This window comes from Salvelinus alpinus, chromosome 3 (genome assembly GCF_045679555.1).
Source record: "Salvelinus alpinus chromosome 3, SLU_Salpinus.1, whole genome shotgun sequence".
Lineage (NCBI taxonomy): Eukaryota > Metazoa > Chordata > Actinopteri > Salmoniformes > Salmonidae > Salvelinus > Salvelinus alpinus.
Window position 1 is genome coordinate 4,445,808 of NC_092088.1, and position 24,996 is coordinate 4,470,803.

The window sequence follows — 24,996 nt, forward strand, 5'->3', positions numbered from 1 at the left end:
GGAGGGCCAACGCACAGTATTATACCTGGAGGGCCAACGCACAGTATTATACCTGGAGGGCCAACGCACAGTATTATACCTGGAGGACCAACGCACAGTATTATACCTGGAGGGCCAACGCACAGTATTATACCTGGAGGGCCAACGCACAGTATTATACCTGGAGGGCCAACACACAGTATTATACCTGGAGGGCCAACACACAGTATTATACCTGGAGGGCCAACACACAGTATTATACCTGGAGGGCCAACACACAGTATTATACCTGGAGGGCCAACACACAGTATTATACCTGGAGGGCCAACACACAGTATTATACCTGGAGGGCCAACACACAGTATTATACCTGGAGGACCAACACACAGTATTATACCTGGAGGGCCAACACACAGTATTATACCTAGAGGGCCAACACACAGTATTATACCTGGAGGGCCAACACACAGTATTATACCTGGAGGGCCAACACACAGTATTATACCTGGAGGGCCAACACACAGTATTATACCTGGAGGGCCAACGCACAGTATTATACCTGGAGGGCCAACGCACAGTATTATACCTGGAGGGCCAACACACAGTATTATACCTGGAGGGCCAACACACAGTATTATACCTGGAGGGCCAACACACAGTATTATACCTGGAGGACCAACACACAGTATTATACCTGGAGGGCCAACACACAGTATTATACCTGGAGGGCCAACACACAGTATTATACCTGGAGGGCCACACACAGTATTATACCTGGAGGGCCAACACACAGTATTATACCTGGAGGGCCAACACACAGTATTATACCTGGAGGGCCAACACACAGTATTATACCTGGAGGGCCAACACACAGTATTATACCTGGAGGGCCAACACACAGTATTATACCTGGAGGACCAACACACAGTATTATACCTGGAGGGCCAACACACAGTATTATACCTGGAGGGCCAACACACAGTATTATACCTGGAGGGCCACACACAGTATTATACCTGGAGGGCCAACACACAGTATTATACCTGGAGGGCCAACACACAGTATTATACCTGGAGGGCCAACACACAGTATTATACCTGGAGGGCCAACACACAGTATTACACCTGACAAACACACACACACAGTAAGACACCTGACAAACACACACACACACAGTAAGACACCTGACAAACACACAAAACACACTACAGTTAGTCATCTATATTTATTGTATTTAACTTTTATTTAACTAAGCAAGTCAGTTAAGAACTAATTCTTATTTACAATGACAGCCTACCCCCGGCCAAAACCCGGACGACGCTGGGCCAACTGTGCGCCGCCCTATGGGACTCTCAATAACAGCCGGATGTGATACAGCCTGGATTCGAACCAGGATCTGTGGTGACGCCTCTTGCACTGCCTTAGACCGCTGCGCCACTCGGGCGCTTCTATCCCAAAACACACAACGATAACATCTCTCATACCGTTCTACAAAACACACCGACATAACAGTTTGTCCCTGTCTAATGTACACAGAGATCACTCTGTCACGGACCCGCGTGCACACACACACACACACACACACGCTTCACTGTGGAGTTGCAAACACATATTTCATGGGAAAGGCTAGACAAATAACCCCCAAAGCAAAGAGTCAAACATAATTATAGATCTGGCTAGTTCTGTGGTCAGAGAGCTGTGACTATTCTCTTGCCCCGCGGCAGCGAGGAGATGGACTGGCTCATGAAAAACAGGAACTAAAAGTCTTGGGAGAGTTTGTTTAAAAAAAAACAAACATGTTTTTAACTGGGCTCCGCAATTAAACCTGTCTTGGCAGCCTTTCAGTCACTGATAACGAGGCTTCTGGCCTGGGGGGTATGGTGCGGTCCGCTAGGCTCAGATTAAAAAAAAGAAGAGAACAGACTTCTACTCCTGGACGCGTTGAAAACAGGCACTAGGTCGTGAATTTCCCCGAAGCAGCTCTGAGTAAATAGGAGCCTTAACTACCAGTGAAGTGGTGGAGCGCAACCTAAACAGACTATCTGGAGAGGTCAGAGCACTAGTACACAGGGCCTCTCAAAGTGGGGGGGGACAACACTAGTACACAGGGCCTCTCAAAGTGGGGGGGGGGCATGGAAGTACTGTCGAGGATCTGCATATAGTTCTGAAAATATAGTTACACATTTTTTTATTATATACATTTAAAAACACAGTACCAGTCAAACGTTTGGTCACCTACTCATTTAAGGGTTTGTCTTTATTTATTTTTTACTATTTTCTACATTCTAGACATCAAAACGATGAAATAACACATATGGAATCATGTAGTAAACAACAACAACAACAAAAAAGTGTTAAAACAAAATAAAAATATATTGACAGCTTTGCACACTCCTGGCATTCTCTCAACCAGCTTCACAGGGAATGCTTTTCCAACAGTCTTGAAGGAGTTCCCACATATGCTGAGCAATGGTTGGCTGCTGTTCCTAAAATCTGCGGTCCAACTCATCCCAAACCATCTCAATTGGGTTGAGGTTGGGGGATTGTGGAGGCCAGGTCATCTGATGCAGCACTCCATCACTCTCCTTGGTCAAATAGCCCTTACACAGCCTGGAGGTGTGTTTTGGGTCATTGTCCTGTTGAAAAACAAGTGATAGTCCCACTAAGCGCAAACCTGATGGGATGGAGTATCGCTGCAGAATTCTAAATAAATCACTGCTAGTGTCACCAGCCCCACACCATCACACCTCCTCCTCCATGCTTCACGGTGGGAATCACACATGCAGAGATACTCCGTTCACCTACTCTGCATCTCACAAAGACACAGCGGTTGGAACCAAAAATCTCACATTTAGACTCATCAGACCAAAGGACAGATTTCCACCAGTCTAATGTCCATTCCTTGTGTTTCTTGGCCCAAGCAAGTCTCTTCTTCTTATTGGTGTCCTTTAGTAGTGGTTTCTTTAAAGCAATTCGACCATGAAGGCCTGATTCACGCAGTCGCCTCTGAACAGTTGATGTTGAGATGTGTCTGTTACTTGAACTCTGTGAAGCAAAACCCTGGAATGAGTTAAGTGTCCACACTTTTGACTGGTACTGTACATAACCTTTTAATGAACATTACTAAACGATTAAACATATTTTGGCCAAGGGATCCGTGGAATAAGTTTAGAGGATGTAATACAAGGTATGTTCTTAACTCTGGGCAACATGGGTCTGGGAGGTCCACAGGGATGTTGGTATCCACAGTAGTCCACCATTTATTCATTTTATTAATACTTTTTATAATCCCCCCCCAAAATTATTATTTTAAACATAAATGCACTGTAATTTAGGTTTTAAACCTGCTAAATTCCCTCTGCCTTATAGAATTGCAGGATATTAGCTTTAAATCTGCAACAACAAAAAATCTCTGCCTCATGACAAAAATCTGTAAAATTAGCTTGAAAACGGCAAAATGATCTCTCCGATGCCAAGAGAAGGGTGCTTTGTCCAGCCATGCAATGCCAAAGCCATAGTAAAACTTCTCGTATGCTATTTTGTGTTATGATTACGAGAGGGTACATTTGCCATTCACAAAAAGGGGGTTCCCAGCCCCCTTGAAAGGTCGAGAATCCCCTGCCCTAGAGCTCTGCGCCCATCTCTACCCTAATATACACTTCCTCACAAGGAAGTAATACTGGTGGAAACTGCCTCCAGCCAATGCTTTCATCCACCCTTTTCCTTTAAGTCCCTGATGGGGAGGTGCATTTGCAGAAATATAACCACACCTAGCTAGACGTAACACAGACCCGGACCGTTGAGCCTGGAGCTGTTACTGTTATAAGGTAGGGCCACACCAAGTCCGTGTCCTTATATAGTGCACTACCTTTGACTAAGGCTCTGGACAGAAGTAGTGCACTATGTAGGGAACAGGGTGCTCTTCGGGACGAACGACAAAACATTCGATGGAAAGCTAGTGACGTCAGAACGTGGGATAAACAACATGGCTGAATTAAAAATAAATAATAAAACCCTGATCAGTTAAGGAATGCTTGACTTTGGCACGTGGCCAAACCAGAACAAAGCCAGGCTGTGATCCAGAGAAACCAAAACAAAATATACCTCAACCCCAGCTTGTAAACTGCAGAAACACACAGCTTCTTCTTCAGGATAGTACTGCTGTTGGTAAACATGGGAGGCATCTTTTCCGAAGTCAAATCCCTGCGCCCCAGATGAGAAGCACGGTGGTGGTGCGAACACTGGCATCTCTAAATGGTTCGGTAGGCTTGGAAAAAATACCCATCATTCCCTGCTCTACCTCAGGCTGTAGCATAAACAGTCTTAATAAACCATGATCTACATTTAACACTAAATGACTAAAATCACATACCTGACTGATAAAGACCGCTCTGTTACAGAACTGGCTAACAAGTCAAATATCAACATGGCTGGCTGGTCCGAGAGAGACGTCGTCATATGAAACAGCCATTCCTCATTCCACAATCAGGCTAATTCCAGAACGGCTGGGAGTTCCTGTGGAAGTCTGGTATGAAGCGCTGGTTGAAATAATTTGGCCGGGTTGGGGGGGGGGGGGGGGCTCATCGTACTCTCGCGACTCCTGTGGCGGGGTCGGGCGCCTGCAGGCAGACTTCGGTCGGGTCAGTTGAACAGCGTTTAGTCCGGTGTGGGCGGGGTTAAGAGGTCGGATGTTAAGGAGAGCGGTTTGGCAGGTCATGTTTTTGGAGGACACGTGACTCGACCTTTACTTCTCACAGCCCATTGGGGGAGATGCAGCGACGAGACAAGATCGTAATTGGATATCACGAAATTGGGGGGGGGTGGGGGGGGGGCGAAGGAGAGAAAAATAAAATTATTTGATTAAAATGTTGTATTAGGCCTTACTGCTATTAGTCCGTACAAACTCATTGAACTGATGTGGCTCATTCAATGGAATGTATTTATTGTAATGTCAATAAATCACAGCACATATTGTACACTTCCTGATTTCACTTCCTGCTTTGATCCTATGGGGTACAGTCGTAGTGGCCGCCAGTCCACCCGTTATGCCCCTTCTGTTCATTACGTTTCTACGGCAGCACGGAGAAGAGGAAAGTAGAAAACGGTAGTATACAATTCTGTTTTTTTTTTATTGCTATGCGAACGGTTATTACAGAGATCGTGGTCCATTGGCTGGCCAATTACAGTCATCCAAAATTCCATGACGACCGTCACAACCGTCATGGCAGACGTGAAGGAGCAAACAGATTCCACGTTAGTGACGAGAGAGAGAGAAGAGAGGAAACCGAGAGACTTACTTGCAGTCATCTGGCTCTTTGCAGTGTCCATGTTCTGTACTGCAGCCCTGTCGACAGATAGCTGCAGGGGAGGAGGAGGGAGGGAGGAGGGAGAGAGGGAGGAGGGAGGGAGAGAGGGAGGGGTGGAGAGAGGGAGGGGTGGAGAGAGGGAGGGAGGACAAATTAGCATATGTCAGTGACTATCTGAAATGTGGCAGTTAGGCATCTACCGTCTGTTGACATGTGACACATGCAGGTACAAGAAGTTGCGAGTTTATCAACCTCTTGAAAGTCATTCCTACTGTGTTCCAAATGTAACATTTCCCTTTCTCCAGAAACCAGTCAATATTATCATAATTCCATAGCCTCCCGGCATACAGACAATCTGTCCCAGTCGCTTTTCCTCTCTCTGTAGAGAATGTCTCTCTCTTTTCCTCTCTCTGTGTGTAGAGACTGTCCCTCTCTCTTTTCCCCTCTCGCTCTGTGTAGAGACTGTCCCTGTCTCTTTTCCCCTCTCGCTCTGTGTAGAGACTGTCCCTGTCTCTTTTCCCCTCTCTCTGTGTAGAGACTGTCCCTCTCTCTTTTCCCCTCTCTCTGTGTAGAGACTGTCCCTGTCTCTTTTCCCCTCTCTCTGTGTAGAGACTGTCCCTGTCTCTTTTCCCCTCTCGCTCTGTGTAGAGACTGTCCCTGTCTCTTTTCCCCTCTCGCTCTGTGTAGAGACTGTCCCTCTCTCTTTTCCCCTCTCTCTCTGTGTAGAGACTGTCCCTCTCTCTTTTCCCCTCTCTCTGTGTAGAGACTGTCCCTGTCTCTTTTCCCCTCTCTCTGTGTAGAGACTGTCCCTCTCTCTTTTCCCCTCGCTCTGTGTAGAGACTGTCCCTGTCTCTTTTCCCCTCTCTCTGTGTAGAGACTGTCCCTGTCTCTTTTCCCCTCTCGCTCTGTGTAGAGACTGTCCCTCTCTCTTTTCCCCTCTCGCTCTGTGTAGAGACTGTCCCTGTCTCTTTTCCCCTCTCGCTCTGTGTAGAGACTGTCCCTCTCTCTTTTCCCCTCTCGCTCTGTGTAGAGACTGTCCCTGTCTCTTTTCCCCTCTCGCTCTGTGTAGAGACTGTCCCTCTCTCTTTTCCCCTCTCTCTCTGTAGAGACTGTCCCTCTCTCTTTTCCCCTCTCTCTCTGTAGAGACTGTCCCTCTCTCTTTTCCCCTCTCTCTGTGTAGAGACTGTCCCTCTCTCTTTTCCCCTCTCTCTGTGTAGACACTGTCCCTCTCTCTTTTCCCCTCTCTCTGTGTAGAGACTGTCCCTGTCTTTTCCTCTCTCTCTGTGTAGACACTGTCCCTCTCTCTTTTCCCCTCTCTCTGTGTAGAGACTGTCCCTGTCTTTTCCTCTCTGTGTGTAGAGACTGTCTCTGTGTCTACAGATGGCCCCTCCCTCCCAGACTACTGGTGTGTTAATATCCATTTAACCAGAAGAAGCACCTTTAGGTTGAACCCTTCTGGGATCTCAAGAGGTTAGCAGGAAATAGTCCGTGTTTACATACGTGTGTTACATTCTAGTCCAGACCAGCCCTCCAGACAGGTCTTGTTCCCGTTGTAGTCGCAGGTGTAATGTCCGAAGAACTCGTCTCGGGGTCGGCAGAACTTGTTGCATCCGAAGCCATAGTAGTGCTCGTCACAGCTGACCCGGATCCGATAGTCAAACTGACCAATAGGACCGTTGTGACTGAGCTTCTGCCACTGATGACTGGGGTTGATCATCCCGGAGTGGGACGCCTTCTCAATCACCTGACCATCACCACCTAATGGGGTCATAGACATACAACCAGTTAGAATGTATTAGATATAGACATACAACCAGTTAGAATGTATTAGATATAGACATACAACCAGTTAGAATGTATTAGATATAGACATACAACCAGTTAGAATGTATTAGATATAGACATACAACCAGTTAGAATGTATTAGATATAGACATACAACCAGTTAGAATGTATTAGATATAGACATACAACCAGTTAGAATGTATTAGATATAGACATACAACCAGTTAGAATGTATTAGATATAGACATACAACCAGTTAGAATGTATTAGATATAGACATACAACCAGTTAGAATGTATTAGATATAGACATACAACCAGTTAGAATGTATTAGATATAGACATACAACCAGTTAGAATGTATTAGATATAGACATACAACCAGTTAGAATGTATTAGATATAGACATACAACCAGTTAGAATGTATTAGATATAGACATACAACCAGTTAGAATGTATTAGATATAGACATACAACCAGTTAGAATGTATTAGATATAGACATACAACCAGTTAGAATGTATTAGATATAGACATACAACCAGTTAGAATGTATTAGATATAGACATACAACCAGTTAGAATGTATTAGATAGACATACAACCAGTTAGAATGTATTAGATATAGACATACAACCAGTTAGAATGTATTAGATATAGACATACAACCAGTTAGAATGTATTAGATATAGACATACAACCAGTTAGAATGTATTAGATATAGACATACAACCAGTTAGAATGTATTAGATATAGACATACAACCAGTTAGAATGTATTAGATATAGACATACAACCAGTTAGAATGTATTAGATATAGACATACAACCAGTTAGAATGTATTAGATATAGACATACAACCAGTTAGAATGTATTAGATATAGACATACAACCAGTTAGAATGTATTAGATATAGACATACAACCAGTTAGAATGTATTAGATATAGACATACAACCAGTTAGAATGTATTAGATATAGACATACAACCAGTTAGAATGTATTAGATATAGACATACAACCAGTTAGAATGTATTAGATATAGACATACAACCAGTTAGAATGTATTAGATATAGACATACAACCAGTTAGAATGTATTAGATATAGACATACAACCAGTTAGAATGTATTAGATAGACATACAACCAGTTAGAATGTATTAGATATAGACATACAACCAGTTAGAATGTATTAGATATAGACATACAACCAGTTAGAATGTATTAGATATAGACATACAACCAGTTAGAATGTATTAGATATAGACATACAACCAGTTAGAATGTATTAGATATAGACATACAACCAGTTAGAATGTATTAGATATAGATATACAACCAGTTAGAATATATTAGATATATCCTTCTCAATCACCAGCTAATGGAAGGTTCAGAAAATACACAATCAATATCAGCTGCATTGGTGGTAGAATATCAAATGATGAAATTACAGGCAATCCTTGACTTTAGCTCCTACTGGATCGTTCTTTAATCAAAACTCCTATCTGATTGGCTAGAAACACCTCGTCTATGTAGACGTATTCTGATAGGGGGAATGGTGCTGGATCTAACTGTTTTACTGTAAACGAAAAAGTGTTAAACAAATAAAAATACTCTCTCTCTCTCTCTCTCTCGTTGGCTTGTGGCAGCCCTCTATGGTCTCCTTCCCCAAAAACATTCTTCCAAGAGTCTTAATGATCATTCAGGTGTTTCCAGGTACCTTTTGGCAAACTGGAGTTCACTTTTTGGATGAGATTGGTTGTCTCCAGACATAATGGGATCAAACACTGCATTGGTGGATGGTAGTGTGATGGTTTGGGAATGTTTTGCTGCCTCGGGACCTGGACGACTTGCCTTAGAAGGAACCATGAATTCTGCTCTATTATCAGAGAATTCTACAGGAGAATGTCAGGCCATCGGTCTATGAACTGAAGCACAGCTGGGTCATGCAGAAAGACAATGATCCAAACCACACAATCAAGACTACATGAAATTGGTTAAAAAGCACCCAAAAAAAATACGTTTTGGAATGGTATAGTCAAATCCAGACCTAATACCAATTGAGATGTTGTGGCAGGATTTGAAACGAGCCGTTCATGCTTGACAACCCTCAAATGGTCGCTGAGTTAAAGCAGTTATGGGCCAAAATCCCTCCATAGCGATGTGAGAGACTGATCAACAACTACAGGAAGTGTTTGGTTGGAGTCATTGCAGCTAAAAATGTGGCACAACCACTTACTGAGAGTAAGGGAGCGATTACTTTTTCACACAGGGGAAATGGGTGTTGGATAACATTATTAAATAAATAAGTCTCCATTTTATCTTGTTATTTGTAAACTCATATTCCCTTTATCTAATAGTATGTGTTGGGTTGAAGATCTGATAACATTTAATATCAACAATATACAAAAATAGATCAAATACATTTAAATATCATTTTTAAATAGTCAGAAGAATAACATTGGCAGGGCATAGATAGATAATATATATATATAATCTGAGAGAGAGACAGAGACAGAGACAGAGACAGAGAGACAGAGACAGAGAGACAGAGACAGAGACAGAGACAGAGAGAGAGACAGAGAGACAGAGAGACAGAGAGACAGAGAGACAGAGAGACAGAGAGACAGAGAGACAGAGAGAGACAGAGACAGAGACAGAGACAGAGACAGAGACAGAGACAGAGAGAGAGAGAGAGAGAGAGAGAGAGAGAGACAGAGAGAGAGAGAGACAGAGAGAGAGAGAGAGAAAAGGAAAATGGTAGCTGACCTCCTGTGTATTACTGCACACAACTCAACAGCACAATGACCCAACACACCTCCAGACTGTGTAAGGGCTATTTGACCAAGAAGGAGAGTGATGGAGTGCTGCATCAGATGACCTGGCCTCCACAATCCCCCGACCTCAACCCAATTGAGATGGTTTGGGATGAGTCGGACTGCAGAGTGAAGGAAAAGCAGCCAACAAGTGCTCAGTATATGTGGGAACTCCTTCAAGACTATTTGAAAATCATTCCAGGTGAAGTTGGTTGAGAGAATGCCAAGTGTGTGCAAAGCTGTCATCAAGGCAAAGGGTGGCTACTTTGAAGAATCTCAAATATAAAAAATATTTTTATTTGTTTAACACTTTTTCGTTTACAGTAAAACACAGGCTCTATTCCCCCAGCCAGCCATCTACAGTAAAACACAGGCTCTATTCCCCCAGCCAGCCATCTACAGTAAAACACAGGCTCTATTCCCCCAGCCAGCCATCTACAGTAAAACACAGTCTCTATTCCCCCAGCCAGCCATCTACAGTAAAACACAGGCTCTATTCCCCCAGCCAGCCATCTACAGTAAAACACAGGTTCTATTCCCCCAGCCAGCCATCTACAGTAAAACACAGGCTCTATTCCCCCAGCCAGCCATCTACAGTAAAACACAGGCTCTATTCCCCCAGCCAGCCATCTACAGTAAAACACAGTCTCTATTCCCCCAGCCAGCCATCTACAGTAAAACACAGGCTCTATTCCCCCAGCCAGCCATCTACAGTAAAACACAGGCTCTATTCCCCCAGCCAGCCATCTACAGTAAAACACAGGCTCTATTCCCCCAGCCAGCCATCTACAGTAAAACACAGGCTCTATTCCCCCAGCCAGCCATCTACAGTAAAACACAGGCTCTATTCCCCCAGCCATCCATCTACAGTAAAACACAGGCTCTATTCCCCCAGCAAGCCATCTGCAGTAAAACACAGGCTCTATTCCCCCAGCAAGCCATCTGCAGTAAAACACAGGCTCTATTCCCCCAGCCAGCCATCTACAGTAAAACACAGGCTCTATTCCCCCAGCCAGCCATCTACAGTAAAACACAGGCTCTATTCCCCCAGCCAGCCATCTACAGTAAAACACAGGCTCTATTCCCCCAGCCAGCCATCTACAGTAAAACACAGGCTCTATTCCCTCAGCCAGCCATCTACAGTAAAACACAGGCTCTATTCCCTCAGCCAGCCATCTACAGTAAAACACAGGCTGTATTCCCTCAGCCAGCCATCTACAGTAAAACACAGGCTCTATTCCCTCAGCCAGCCATCTACAGTAAAACACAGGCTCTATTCCCCCAGCCAGCCATCTGCAGTAAAACACAGGCTCTATTCCCCCAGCCATCTACAGTAAAACACAGGCTCTATTCCCCCAGCCAGCCATCTACAGTAAAACACAGGCTCTATTCCCCCAGCCAGCCATCTACAGTAAAACACAGGCTCTATTCCCCCAGCCAGCCATCTACAGTAAAACACAGGTTCTATTCCCCCAGCCAGCCATCTACAGTAAAACACAGGCTCTATTCCCCCAGCCATCTACAGTAAAACACAGGCTCTATTCCCCCAGCCAGCCATCTACAGTAAAACACAGGCTCTATTCCCCCAGCCAGCCATCTACAGTAAAACACAGGCTCTATTCCCCCAGCCAGCCATCTACAGTAAAACACAGGCTCTATTCCCCCAGCCAGCCATCTACAGTAAAACACAGGTTCTATTCCCCCAGCCAGCCATCTACAGTAAAACACAGGCTCTATTCCCCCAGCCAGCCATCTACAGTAAAACACAGGCTCTATTCCCCCAGCCAGCCATCTACAGTAAAACACAGGTTCTATTCCCCCAGCCAGCCATCTACAGTAAAACACAGGCTCTATTCCCCCAGCCAGCCATCTACAGTAAAACACAGGCTCTATTCCCCCAGCCAGCCATCTACAGTAAAACACAGGCTCTATTCCCCCAGCCAGCCATCTACAGTAAAACACAGGCTCTATTCCCCCAGCCAGCCATCTACAGTAAAACACAGGCTCTATTCCCCCAGCCAGCCATCTACAGTAAAACACAGGCTCTATTCCCCCAGCCAGCCATCTACAGTAAAACACAGGCTCTATTCCCCCAGCCATCTACAGTAAAACACAGGCTCTATTCCCCCAGCCAGCCATCTACAGTAAAACACAGGCTCTATTCCCCCAGCCAGCCATCTACAGTAAAACACAGTCTCTATTCCCCCAGCCAGCCATCTACAGTAAAACACAGGCTCTATTCCCCCAGCCAGCCATCTACAGTAAAACACAGGCTCTATTCCCCCAGCCAGCCATCTACAGTAAAACACAGGCTCTATTCCCCCAGCCATCTGCAGTAAAATTCAGTCTCTCATTCAACAAACGTGCTGCATCAGAATGAGTCAACAGAAAACCTAATTTGACTGTACTCCCGTTACACTCCCCCCCCCCCCCCGTACTGTAGTCCCACTACACTAACCCCCCCCCCCGTACTGGGGTCCCACTACACTAACCCCCCCCGTACTGTAGTCCCACTACACTAACCCCCCCCGTACTGTAGTCCCACTACACTAACCCCCCCCCGTACTGTAGTCCCACTACACTCCCCCCCCGTACTGTAGTCCCACTACACTAACCCCCCGTACTGTAGTATCACTACACTAACCCCCCGTACTGTAGTCCCACTACACTAACCCCCCGTACTGTAGTATCACTACACTAACCCCCCGTACTGTAGTCCCACTACACTCCCCCCCCCCGTACTGTAGTCCCACTACACTCCCCCCCCCGTACTGTAGTCCCACTACACTCCCCCCCCCCCATGTACTGTAGTCCCACTACACTCCCCCCCCCCGTACTGTAGTCCCACTACACCCCCCCCCGTACTGTAGTCCCACTACACTTCCCCCCCACCTTTAGCTCAGACACACCGAGAAAGAGAGAGACAGACAGCCAGAGACAGACAGCCTATGGCAGGCTGATTGTGCTTCATCAGCCTGCCATAGTGAAACATAGAAGGTATCTGAACAGTGATGTGACCTCCTGTAGCTGAACGGTCAGGTAGCAGAGCATAGTGAAACATAGAAGGTATCTGTGATGTGACCTCCTGTAACTGAACGGTCAGGTAGCAGAGCATAGTGAAACATAGAAGGTATCTGTGATGTGACCTCCTGTAACTGAAAGGTCAGGTAGCAGAGCATAGTGAAACATAGAAGGTATCTGTGATGTGACCTCCTGTAGCTGGAAGGTCAGGTAGCAGAGCATAGTGAAACATAGAAGGTATCTGAACAGTGATGTGACCTCCTGTAACTGAACGGTCAGGTAGCAGAGCATAGTGAAACATAGAAGGTATCTGTGATGTGACCTCCTGTAGCTGGAAGGTCAGGTAGCAGAGCATAGTGAAACATAGAAGGTATCTGAACAGTGATGTGACCTCCTGTAACTGAACGGTCAGGTAGCAGAGCATAGTGAAACATAGAAGGTATCTGTGATGTGACCTCCTGTAGCTGGAAGGTCAGGTAGCAGAGCATAGTGAAACATAGAAGGTATCTGAACAGTGATGTGACCTCCTGTAACTGAACGGTCAGGTAGCAGAGCATAGTGAAACATAGAAGGTATCTGTGATGTGATGTGACCTCCTGTAACTGAACGGTCAGGTAGCAGAGCATAGTGAAACATAGAAGGTATCTGTGATGTGACCTCCTGTAACTGAACGGTCAGGTAGCAGACATGCTCCTGCATTGTGACTGGAGCCAGACTGCTGTCCGATCGCACTACACTCACTGCTCACTTTCATATGAAGGACTGCCACAGACCACTACCCCCATTCCTCCACCTCCGAATCCCTTCTCTCTCTCCCAGTCTGCAGCTCTCCCTTGCTCTCCCAGTCTGCAGCTCTCCCTTGCTCTCCCAGTCTGCAGCTCTCCCTTGCTCTCCCCCCTTTTCCCTGAGGTATTTCGTCAGGTGGTTACAGACACCTGTCAACATGCGCTCACACACACCGGGCCAAGTGGGAGGAGAGGTGCCTTCAACAGCTAGGAGAGTCCCTAAGGTTAACATGCAGGACAGAGAGAAAGAATGAGTGAGCTAAAAACAGGACAGAGAGAGAGCCAGCGGGAGAGCCAGAGAGCCAGAGAGAGCCAGCGGGACAGAGAGAGCCAGCGGGACAGAGAGAGCCAGCAGGACAGAGCTACTCACCGCTGGTATCGTTGTTCGCGTCCAAGGCCTCCACTATCAACGTGTAGGACCTCTGGGGGAAGATGGAGAGACCAGAGTCAACACAACATCAACCAAACACAGCTGCTTTTTCCCCTTCCTCCCCATACTAAAACTCTTCCCACCGTGATTCCTGAACAGGCTAACCTTGGTAAAGTTACCAGAATATTGCAGCCCTAACCAAACTACAACATCAAAGAGCAACTCTGAACCAAAACATTGATAGTAAGTAGCAACACCAACACCAACACTTGGCACTAAAACAAACATTCTCTAGTGTAAATTGACACGGGGCTCTAATATACTATCTAGTGTCCCTGATAGCTGCAGTCCTTGACAATAGACATGTAAAGACTTTTCTGGAAGGACGCCCACCGACCGAGTACACTGTGGTGCGTTCCAACTCGGAGTCCGACACTGGGACTGCAACACTATCTAATACGGAAACCAATGTGTGTGTGTGTGTGTGTGTTTGAGATGGACTACATTGCTGTCAGACCTGTGCAGAATCATTGATCTACAAAAATCACCTTCATCACTAATAACTAATCATTATGTGATGAAGAGGAGGGAATCTGCGCCTCGTCTTATTCAAACTGATCCCTTTGAAACAACAAGTCTGCACCAAAACACCAGGAGTTTTTCCTTCATAGCTTGTTGTCATTCTAAAACCCTGTTAAATACTTACGGCACGCAGAGTCCATGCAAATGATCATGGAACTTGTTAAATTAAAATGTTGTTTTCTCCTGAACATGTTTAGGCTTGCCATAACAATGGGGTTGAATACTTATTGACTGAAGACATTTCAACACATAAATAAATTAATTAATTTAATTTAATAAATTTGTAAAAATGTCAAAAAAACATTATGGAGTATTGTGTGATACAAAAATCTAAATTTAAATTCAAGCGGTATGAATACTTTTTGAAGGCACTAATTTATAAATAAATTGTCTTTGGCTAAAGGTAAACAACCAGCATGCATCAGTACACATTGCGTGAATCAGGTTTAAAACCGGTTTGAATTCCCAGCAAAGAGGGAGAAAAAAAAAAAAATCATAAAACAGCAATTTTATAATGATTCATCACCGTCCTGGGATTCAAGTTAATACACGTCGAGGAAATAACGAGGCTATACGCCGAGCTATTCAGGTCAGAACTGCTGAGAGCGTACGATTTAGTAAACCATGTCGGAACAGGACAGAACTACGGACTAGAAAACATGTCCGTGAGAGAGAGCAGTGACCGAGGACGGCGCTCATACCGGGTGAGATTCATTATTATTAAACTTGTATTTAACCACGGAAAACACATTTACAAAAGTGCCCTGGGGGAACACATAAAATACAATTATACACAATTTAAAACACTAAATTAAATAAATAGAAAATATTACATAAACAAATCAAACGCGTATCGATATAGATGTCTGTGAGACAACAGGTGAAAGGTCAAGTCCGGACAGGCAGACTACATACGACATGTAGAGGATTGTGAAACGGCATAGTGACAGGACTAGTTGAAGTGTACACAGTAGGTTTAGGTCCGGGGTTTAGTAGGTCAGGACAGACACAGAGAATGTCATGGGAGAATCTACAGGTGGTTGGGGAGAACCAGTCATACGGAGAGATGGGAGAAGAGACCGGGCGCTGGGACCCCCCCGAAGCGCTGGGACCCCCCGGAAGAGACCGGGCGCTGGGACCCCCCGGAAGAGACCGGGCGCTGGGACCCCCCGGAAGAGACCGGGCGCTGGGACCCCCCGAAGAGACCGGGCGCTGGGACCCCCCGAAGAGACCGGGCGCTGGGACCCCCCGAAGAGACCGGGCGCTGGGACCCCCCGAAGAGACCGGGCGCTGGGACCCCCGAAGAGACCGGGCGCTGGGACTCCGAAGAGACCGGGCGCTGGGACCCTCCGAAGAGACCGGGCGCTGGGACCCCCCGGAAGAGACCGGGCGCTGGGACCCCCCCGAAGAGACCGGGCGCTGGGACCCCCCCGAAGAGACCGGGCGCTGGGACCCCCCCGAAGAGACCGGGCGCTGGGACCCCCCCGAAGAGACCGGGCGCTGGGACCCCCCCGAAGAGACCGGGCGCTGGGACCCCCCCGAAGAGACCGGGCGCTGGGACCCCCCCGAAGAGACCGGGCGCTGGGACCCCCCCGAAGAGACCGGGCGCTGGGACCCCCCCGAAGAGACCGGGCGCTGGGACCCCCCGAAGAGACCGGGCGCTGGGACCCCCCGAAGAGACCGGGCGCTGGGACCCCCCGGAAGAGACCGGGCGCTGGGACCCCCAGGAAGAGACCGGGCGCTGGGACCCCCCGGAAGAGACCGGGCGCTGGGACCCCCGAAGAGACCGGGCGCTGGGACCCCCCGAAGAGACCGGGCGCTGGGACCCCCCGAAGAGACCGGGCGCTGGGACCCCCGAAGAGACCGGGCGCTGGGACCCCCGAAGAGACCGGGCGCTGGGACTCCGAAGAGACCGGGCGCTGGGACTCCGAAGAGACCGGGCGCTGGGACTCCGAAGAGACCGGGCGCTGGGACCCCCCGAAGAGACCGGGCGCTGGGACCCCCCGAAGAGACCGGGCGCTGGGACCCCCGAAGAGACCGGGCGCTGGGACCCCCGAAGAGACCGGGCGCTGGGACCCCCGAAGAGACCGGGCGCTGGGACCCCCGAAGAGACCGGGCGCTGGGACCCCCGAAGAGACCGGGCGCTGGGACCCCCGAAGAGAGAGGAACAATTGGACAAGGCCTGTATCTACAGGTCAGCAGTTTCATACAGCCGGCTCAGATCTCTGGGTCAGGAGCACACACACACACACCCACCCACCCCCACCCACGAGTTTCTCCACTTCAAGAGCTTACTCCCCTTTGTAGCATCCAACACCTACTTGCCTCAGAGATGCTGTGACAGTGTGACATCAAAGCATCTCCCAGAAGGCATCTCTCACAGCATCTCCCAGAAGGCATCTATCACAGCATCTCCCAGAAGGCATCTATCACAGCATCTCTCAGAGGCATCTCTCACAGCATCTCCCACAGCATCTCCCACAGCATCTCAGAGGCATCTCCCACAGCATCTCCCACAGCATCTCCCAAAGCATGGATGCTGAAGGTAAACTATGACTGTAGCATACAACCACACAGGAAATACATCCTACCAAAGTGTCTCTCTCTCTTAACTTTCTCTTGCCTCATCCTGTTCACTCTGCAACTAAAAAAAGGTACACTAATTCACACGTTAAACTCTCATGACTGTCTCTTCTCGTGACTTCATCTAAAAAAAACGCCTCCTCTCCAGCTAAACAAACACCTCCAGGTTCTCATGCGTCTCCCTCCACTGTCTCGCAGGTCTCCGTTCAGGTTCTCATGCGTCTCCCTCCACTGTCTCGCAGGTCTCTGTTCAGGTTCTCATGCGTCTCCCTCCACTGTCTCGCAGGTCTCCGTTCAGGTTCTCATGCGTCTCCCTCCACTGTCTCGCAGGTCTCCGTTCAGGTTCTCATGCGTCTCCCTCCACTGTCTCGCAGGTCTCTGTTCAGGTTCTCATGCGTCTCCCTCCACTGTCTCGCAGGTCTCTGTTCAGGTTCTCATGCGTCTCCCTCCACTGTCTCGCAGGTCTCCGTTCAGGTTCTCATGCGTCTCCCTCCACTGTCTCGCAGGTCTCTGTTCAGGTTCTCATGCGTCTCCCTCCACTGTCTCGCAGGTCTCTGTTCAGGTTCTCATGCGTCTCCCTCCACTGTCTCGCAGGTCTCTGTTCAGGTTCTCATGCGTCTCCCTCCACTGTCTCGCAGGTCTCCGTTCAGGTTCTCATGCGTCTCCCTCCACTGTCTCGCAGGTCTCCGTTCAGGTTCTCATGCGTCTCCCTCCACTGTCTCGCAGGTCTCCGTTCAGGTTCTCATGCGTCTCCCTCCACTGTCTCGCAGGTCTCCGTTCAGGTTCTCATGCGTCTCCCTCCACTGTCTCGCAGGTCTCCGTTCAGGTTCTCATGCGTCTCCCTCCACTGTCTCGCAGGTCTCTGTTCAGGTTCTCATGCGTCTCCCTCCACTGTCTCGCAGGTCTCCGTTCAGTCCGACGGTCATTTGTCTGATCTGACACCAGTTACCGGTCAACAGCTCAATAGCTACAGGAACATCAAGATTACAGATGTATTGTCCTACATTAAGTAGTGCACCCTATCCCCTATGGGCCCTGGTCTAAAGTAGTGCACCCTATCCCCTATGGGCCCTGGTCTAAAGGAGTGCACCCTATTCCCTATGGGCCCTGGTCTAAAGTAGTGCACCCTATCCCCTATGGGCCCTGGTCTAAAGTAGTGCACCCTATCCCCTATGGGCCCTGGTCTAAAGGAGTGCACCCTATTCCCTATGGGCCCTGGTCTAAAGTAGTGCACCCTATCCCCTATGGGCCCTGGTCTAAAGGAGTGCACCCTATTCCCTATAGACCCTGGTCTAAAGTAGTGCACCCTAATCCCTATGGGTCCTGGTCTAAAGTAGTGGACTACATAGGGACTAGGGTACCAATTGGGACAGTCCAGAATGAACCTGACTCACTACACAGCACAGCTCTCAACATGTTTACACAGCACACAACAGTCTTCCTAATCAGCACCGCCAGGCTCTCGTACCAAACAACTCTCTACCCGGGCGGCCGGATAACAGCGGAGGAAAAGATATTCAGTTGGCAGGATAAAGGAAACCCGTTGATTCTAACAAGGCTAATGTCTATTTGTCCTGCCAACAGATGTTGTAGAAAAGCACTCAGAACGGTGCCTATCGGTTCGTCTTCTCTAGGGTTCACGCTGGAAAGAGACAGCTTTCATTTCTCTCTCGTAAGTATCAGCGTCCCTGTGGCTGTCCGACCCCCACCCTACCTAGTACCTCACCAGTAGATGAAGAGGGTTTGGCATTACACCGTAGCAGCTTGAGGGGGGTTCATTACACCGTAGCAGCTTGGGGGGGGGGTCATTACACCGTAGCAGCTTGGGGGGGGGGTCATTACGCCGTAGCAGCTCGGGTGGGGGGGTCATTACGCCGTAGCAGCTCGGGTGGGGGGTGAGGTCATTACACCGTAGCAGCTTGGGGGGGGTGAGGTCATTACACCGTAGCAGCTTGGGGGGGGGGGGGGGGGTCATTACACCGTAGCAGCTTGGGGGGGGTCATTACACCGTAGCAGCTTGGGGGGGGGGGGTCATTACACCATAGCAGCTTGGGGGGGTCATTACACCATAGCAGCTTGGGGGGGGGGGGTCAGTATGCCGTAGCAGCTTAGGGGGGGGGGGGTCATTACACCGTAGCAGCTTAGGGGGGGGGTCATTACACCGTAGCAGCTTGGGGGGGGGGGGGGGGTCATTACACCGTAGAAGCTTAGGGGGGGGGTCAATACACCGTAGCAGCTTGGGGGGGGGGGGGGTCATTACACCGTAGCAGCTTGGGGGGGGGGTCATTACACCGTAGCAGCTTGGGGGGGAGGTCATTACACCGTAGCAGCTTAGGGGGGGGGGGTCATTACACCGTAGCAGCTTGGGGGGGGGGTCATTACACCGTAGCAGCTTGGGGGGGGGGGGGGTCATTACACCGTAGCAGCTTGGGGGGGGGGTCATTACACCGTTGCAGCTTGGGGGGGGGTCATTACACCGTAGCAGCTCTCACTCGCACCCGTCGTTCTCACACCCTCCCCCCCACTCCCACCTGTCCCCCCCCCCCCACTATCACCTGTCCCCCCCCCCCCCCCACTATCACCTGTCCCCCCCCCCCCCCACACTCTCACCTGTCCCCTCCCCCCCCCCCCACTCTCACCTGTTTAGTTTTTTAAACAACGTAAATTGTGTTGTGACAGAGGCTTGTTTAAAAGACAAGACGTAGTAAAACAGCAGCCAACAGTTTATATTCGTGTTGAAACGCTTTCATCTCAGGCCTTGTTTAAACATAGAACGTGTTCCGCGAGGTGTTCTGACATTTACTATCTATTACGCTCAACATGGAAAAGCATTTGAGGTCCGTCCCAAACGGCACCCTATTCCCTACACAGCGCACTACGTTTGACTGGAGCCCTATGGAGCCTAAACGGATCCTGGTCAAATGTAGTGCACTGTGTAGGGAATAGGGCGCCATTCGGGACGGTCACTTGGTCAGTACTACTGTAGAGAGAGAGAGATACACCATACGTTGTCTCAGTCCCTCTCTCACACACACACACACACACACACACACACACGCACACACACACACACACACACAGGGTTATCAGCTAAGAGCGTATAACAGCATGTCTACAGCTGCCAGGTTTCCTTTCCCAGGCGACAGCCTGACTCCAAACTAACTCTCTGAACTGTAGTTGGGACTGGCCGTAAACACAAAGACAGATACTCCAGAGGGCCCTGTGTCTCTCTCTCTCTTTTGGCCGTCCATCAGACAACATCGAGACACTGGTATCGTCCTGGCCCTAACAGACACACACTCACTGTCCAACAAAGCTGACAGGACATCTGATTAAAATCCATCTCTATCTGATCTGCCAGAACACCTGACTGAATTCATCCACACACACACACCATTGTATGAAACTTTCAAACATCAAACTGCTTTCCTAAAGCAGTTAGGTCCAAGCGCATTAAAACCTACACCACAGAACTACATTCCACTCAGCACCATAATCAATACAGCATTTCCCTCCTAGCACCATAATCAATACAGCATTTCCCTCCTAGCACTATAATCAATACAGCATTTCCCTCCTAGCACCATAATCAATACAGCATTTCCCTCCTAGCACCATAACCAATACAGGATCTCCCTCCTAGCACCATAATCAATACAGCATTCCACTCACCACCATAATCAATACAGGATCTCCCTCCTAGCACCATAACCAATACAGCATTTCCCTCCTAGCACCATAAAGCATTGAGACAGACAAGGGCCAACTAACACCTGTTGCTGACTGGCAGACTAACCAATGGACAGTAGACTAGGGGACGCCGACCCCTACGGTAGAACGCCGACCCCTACGGTAGGACGCCGACCCCTACGGTAGGACGCCGACCCCTACGGTAGGACGCCGACCCCTACGGTAGGACGCCGACCAGTAGGATCAATCAGGAAGGCACAGTGATGCCGAAACGTTAATACCAACATGTTTATATATATATATATATTGATTGATTCAGTAAACTATCAACCCCATCTACCTGAGTAGTCAAGATCTAGTTTCTGCTACCGGTACTCTAGTTGAACATAATACAACTCAAACTATGTCATGAAGAGAAGCGCTCTCTCACACACACGAAAACCACTTTCCCCCAATCTCTCTCTCACACACACACTTTCCCCCAATCTCTCACCACACACACACACAGAGAGAGGAAAACCACTTTCCCCCAATCTCTCTCTCACACACACACTTTCCCCCAATCTCTCACCACACACACACACAGAGAGAGGAAAACCACTTTCCCCCAATCTCTCTCTCTCTCACACACACACACATATCTCTCTCACACACACACTTTCACAGTTCAAAGCCTGGCAGGCAGCACCCTGACTGACAGAGAGTGAAAGGAAAACACACGACACCTTGGGTGTTTCTCAATATGCATACTATAGCACTCCGAGTCACTGGATGTTTCTCAATATGCATACTATCTCACTCCACACTCTCATGCTCCGAGAAGCCCTCACCCTACCGTATTACCTCACTCTGAGCACCACGCCCCCTACTGTATTACCTCACACCGAGCACCACTCCCCCTACTGTATTACCTCACGCCGAGCAGCACTCCCCCTACTGTATTACCTCACGCCGAGCAGCACTCCCCCTACTGTATTACCTCACGCCGAGCAGCACTCCCCCTACTGTATTACCTCACGCTGAGCAGCACTCCCCCTACTGTATTACCTCACGCTGAGCAGCACTCCCCCTACTGTATTACCTCACGCCGAGCAGCACTCCCCCTACTGTATTACCTCACGCCGAGCAGCACTCCCCCCTACTGTATTACCTCACGCTGAGCAGCACTCCCCCCTACTGTATTACCTCACGCTGAGCAGTACTCCCCTACTGTATTACCTCACGCTGAGCAGTACTCCCCTACTGTATTACCTCACCCTGAGCAGCACTCCCCCCTACTGTATTACCTCACGCTGAGCAGCACTCCCCCTACTGTATTACCTCACGCTGAGCAGCACTCCCCCTACTGTATTACCTCACGCTGAGCAGCACTCCCCCCTACTGTATTACCTCACGCTGAGCAGCACTCCCCATACTGTATTACCTCACGCTGAGCAGCACTCCCCATACTGTATTACCTCACGCTGAGCAGCACTCCCCCTACTGTATTACCTCACGCTGAGCAGCACTCCCCCCTACTGTATTACCTCACGCTGAGCAGCACTCCCCCTACTGTATTACCTCACGCTGAGCAGCACTCCCCCTACTGTATTACCTCACGCTGAGCAGCACTCCCCCTACTGTATTACCTCACGCTGAGCAGTACTCCCCTACTGTATTACCTCACGCTGAGCAGCACTCCCCCTACTGTATTACCTCACGCTGAGCAGCACTCCCCCCTACTGTATTACCTCACGCTGAGCAGTACTCCCCTACTGTATTACCTCACGCTGAGCAGCACTCCCCCTACTGTATTACCTCACGCTGAGCAGCACTCCCTCTACTGTATTACCTCACGCTGAGCAGCACTCCCCCTACTGTATTACCTCACCCTGAGCAGCACTCCCCCTACTGTATTACCTCACACTGAGCAGCACTCCCCCTACTGTATTACCTCACGCTGAGCAGCACTCCCCCTACTGTATTACCTCACGCCGAGCAGCACTCCCCCTACTGTATTACCTCACGCTGAGCAGCACTCCCCCCTACTGTATTACCTCACGCTGAGCAGTACTCCCCTACTGTATTACCTCACGCTGAGCAGCACTCCCCCTACTGTATTACCTCAGCACTCCCCCTACTGTATTACCTCACGCTGAGCAGCACTCCCCCCTACTGTATTACCTCACGCTGAGCAGTACTCCCCTACTGTATTACCTCACGCCGAGCAGCACTCCCCCTACTGTATTACCTCACGCTGAGCAGCACTCCCCCCTACTGTATTACCTCACGCTGAGCAGTACTCCCCTACTGTATTACCTCACGCTGAGCAGCACTCCCCCTACTGTATTACCTCAGCACTCCCCCTACTGTATTACCTCACGCTGAGCAGCACTCCCCCCTACTGTATTACCTCACGCTGAGCAGTACTCCCCTACTGTATTACCTCACGCCGAGCAGCACTCCCCCTACTGTATTACCTCACGCTGAGCAGCACTCCCCCTACTGTATTACCTCACACTGAGCAGCACTCCCCCCTACTGTATTACCTCACGCTGAGCAGTACTCCCCTACTGTATTACCTCACGCTGAGCAGCACTCCCCCCTACTGTATTACCTCACGCTGAGCAGTACTCCCCTACTGTATTACCTCACGCTGAGCAGCACTCCCCCTACTGTATTACCTCACGCTGAGCAGCACTCCCCCTACTGTATTACCTCACGCTGAGCAGCACTCCCCCCTACTGTATTACCTCACGCTGAGCAGCACTCCCCCTACTGTATTACCTCACGCTGAGCAGCACTCCCCCTACTGTATTACCTCACGCTGAGCAGCACTCCCCCCTACTGTATTACCTCACGCTGAGCAGCACTCCCCCTACTGTATTACCTCACGCTGAGCAGCACTCCCCCTACTGTATTACCTCACGCTGAGCAGCACTCCCCCTACTGTATTACCTCACGCTGAGCAGCACTCCCCCTACTGTATTACCTCACGCTGAGCAGCACTCCCCCTACTGTATTACCTCACGCTGAGCAGCACTCCCCCTACTGTATTACCTCACGCTGAGCAGCACTCCCCCTACTGTATTACCTCACGCCGAGCAGCACCCCCCCTACTGTATTACCTCACGCTGAGCAGCACTCCCCCTACTGTATTACCTCACGCTGAGCAGCACTCCCCCTACTGTATTACCTCACGCTGAGCAGCACTCCCCCTACTGTATTACCTCACGCTGAGCAGCACTCCCCCTACTGTATTACCTCACGCTGAGCAGCACTCCCCCTACTGTATTACCTCACGCTGAGCAGCACTCCCCCTACTGTATTACCTCACGCTGAGCAGCACTCCCCCTACTGTATTACCTCACGCTGAGCAGCACTCCCCCTACTGTATTACCTCACGCTGAGCAGCACTCCCCCTACTGTATTACCTCACGCTGAGCAGCACTCCCCCTACTGTATTACCTCACGCTGAGCAGCACTCCCCCCTACTGTATTACCTCACGCTGAGCAGCACTCCCCCCTACTGTATTACCTCACGCTGAGCAGCACTCCCCCTACTGTATTACCTCACGCTGAGCAGTGGATTAAATAAAAAATGTTCCTCATCATTCTACACATAAAACCCCACGAGGCAAAAGCGAAAACAGGTTTAGAAATGTTTGCTGATTCATAAAAAATAAAACAGAAGTACCTTATTTACTTAAGTATTCAGACCCTTTGCAAAACCATCTCTGCAGCACTCCACCAATCAGGCCTTTGTGGTAGAGTGGCCAGACGGAAGCCACTCCTCAGTAAAAGGCACATGAGAGCCCACTTGGAGTTTGCCAAAAGGCACCTAAAGGACTCTCAGATCATGAGAAACAAGATTCTCTGGTCTGATGAAACCAAGATTGAACTCTTTGGCCTGAATGCCAAGCGTCACATCAGGAGGAAACCTGGCACCATCCCTACGATGAAGCATGGTGGTGGCAGCATCATGCTGTGGGGACCTTTTTCAGCAGCAGGGACTAGGAGACTAGTTAGGATCAAGGAAAAGAAGAACAGAGCAAAGTACACAGAGATCATCGATGAAAACCTGCTCCAGAGCGCTCAGGAC

At 49.1% G+C, this 24,996-nt stretch overlaps 1 protein-coding gene across 1 annotated transcript in view; it reads right to left on the minus strand.

Annotated features, from left to right (window-relative positions):
* Positions 1-24,996, minus strand: part of jag1b (jagged canonical Notch ligand 1b) — a 99,651-nt gene that overhangs the window by 60,024 nt on the left and 14,631 nt on the right. The window contains exons 3-5 of the mRNA XM_071391082.1: positions 14,061-14,112; positions 6,786-7,043; positions 5,277-5,337 (exon numbers count right to left, since the gene is read on the minus strand). Coding sequence (XP_071247183.1) covers positions 5,277-5,337; positions 6,786-7,043; positions 14,061-14,112 — 371 coding nt within the window. The remainder of the gene's footprint in view (positions 1-5,276; positions 5,338-6,785; positions 7,044-14,060; positions 14,113-24,996) is intronic.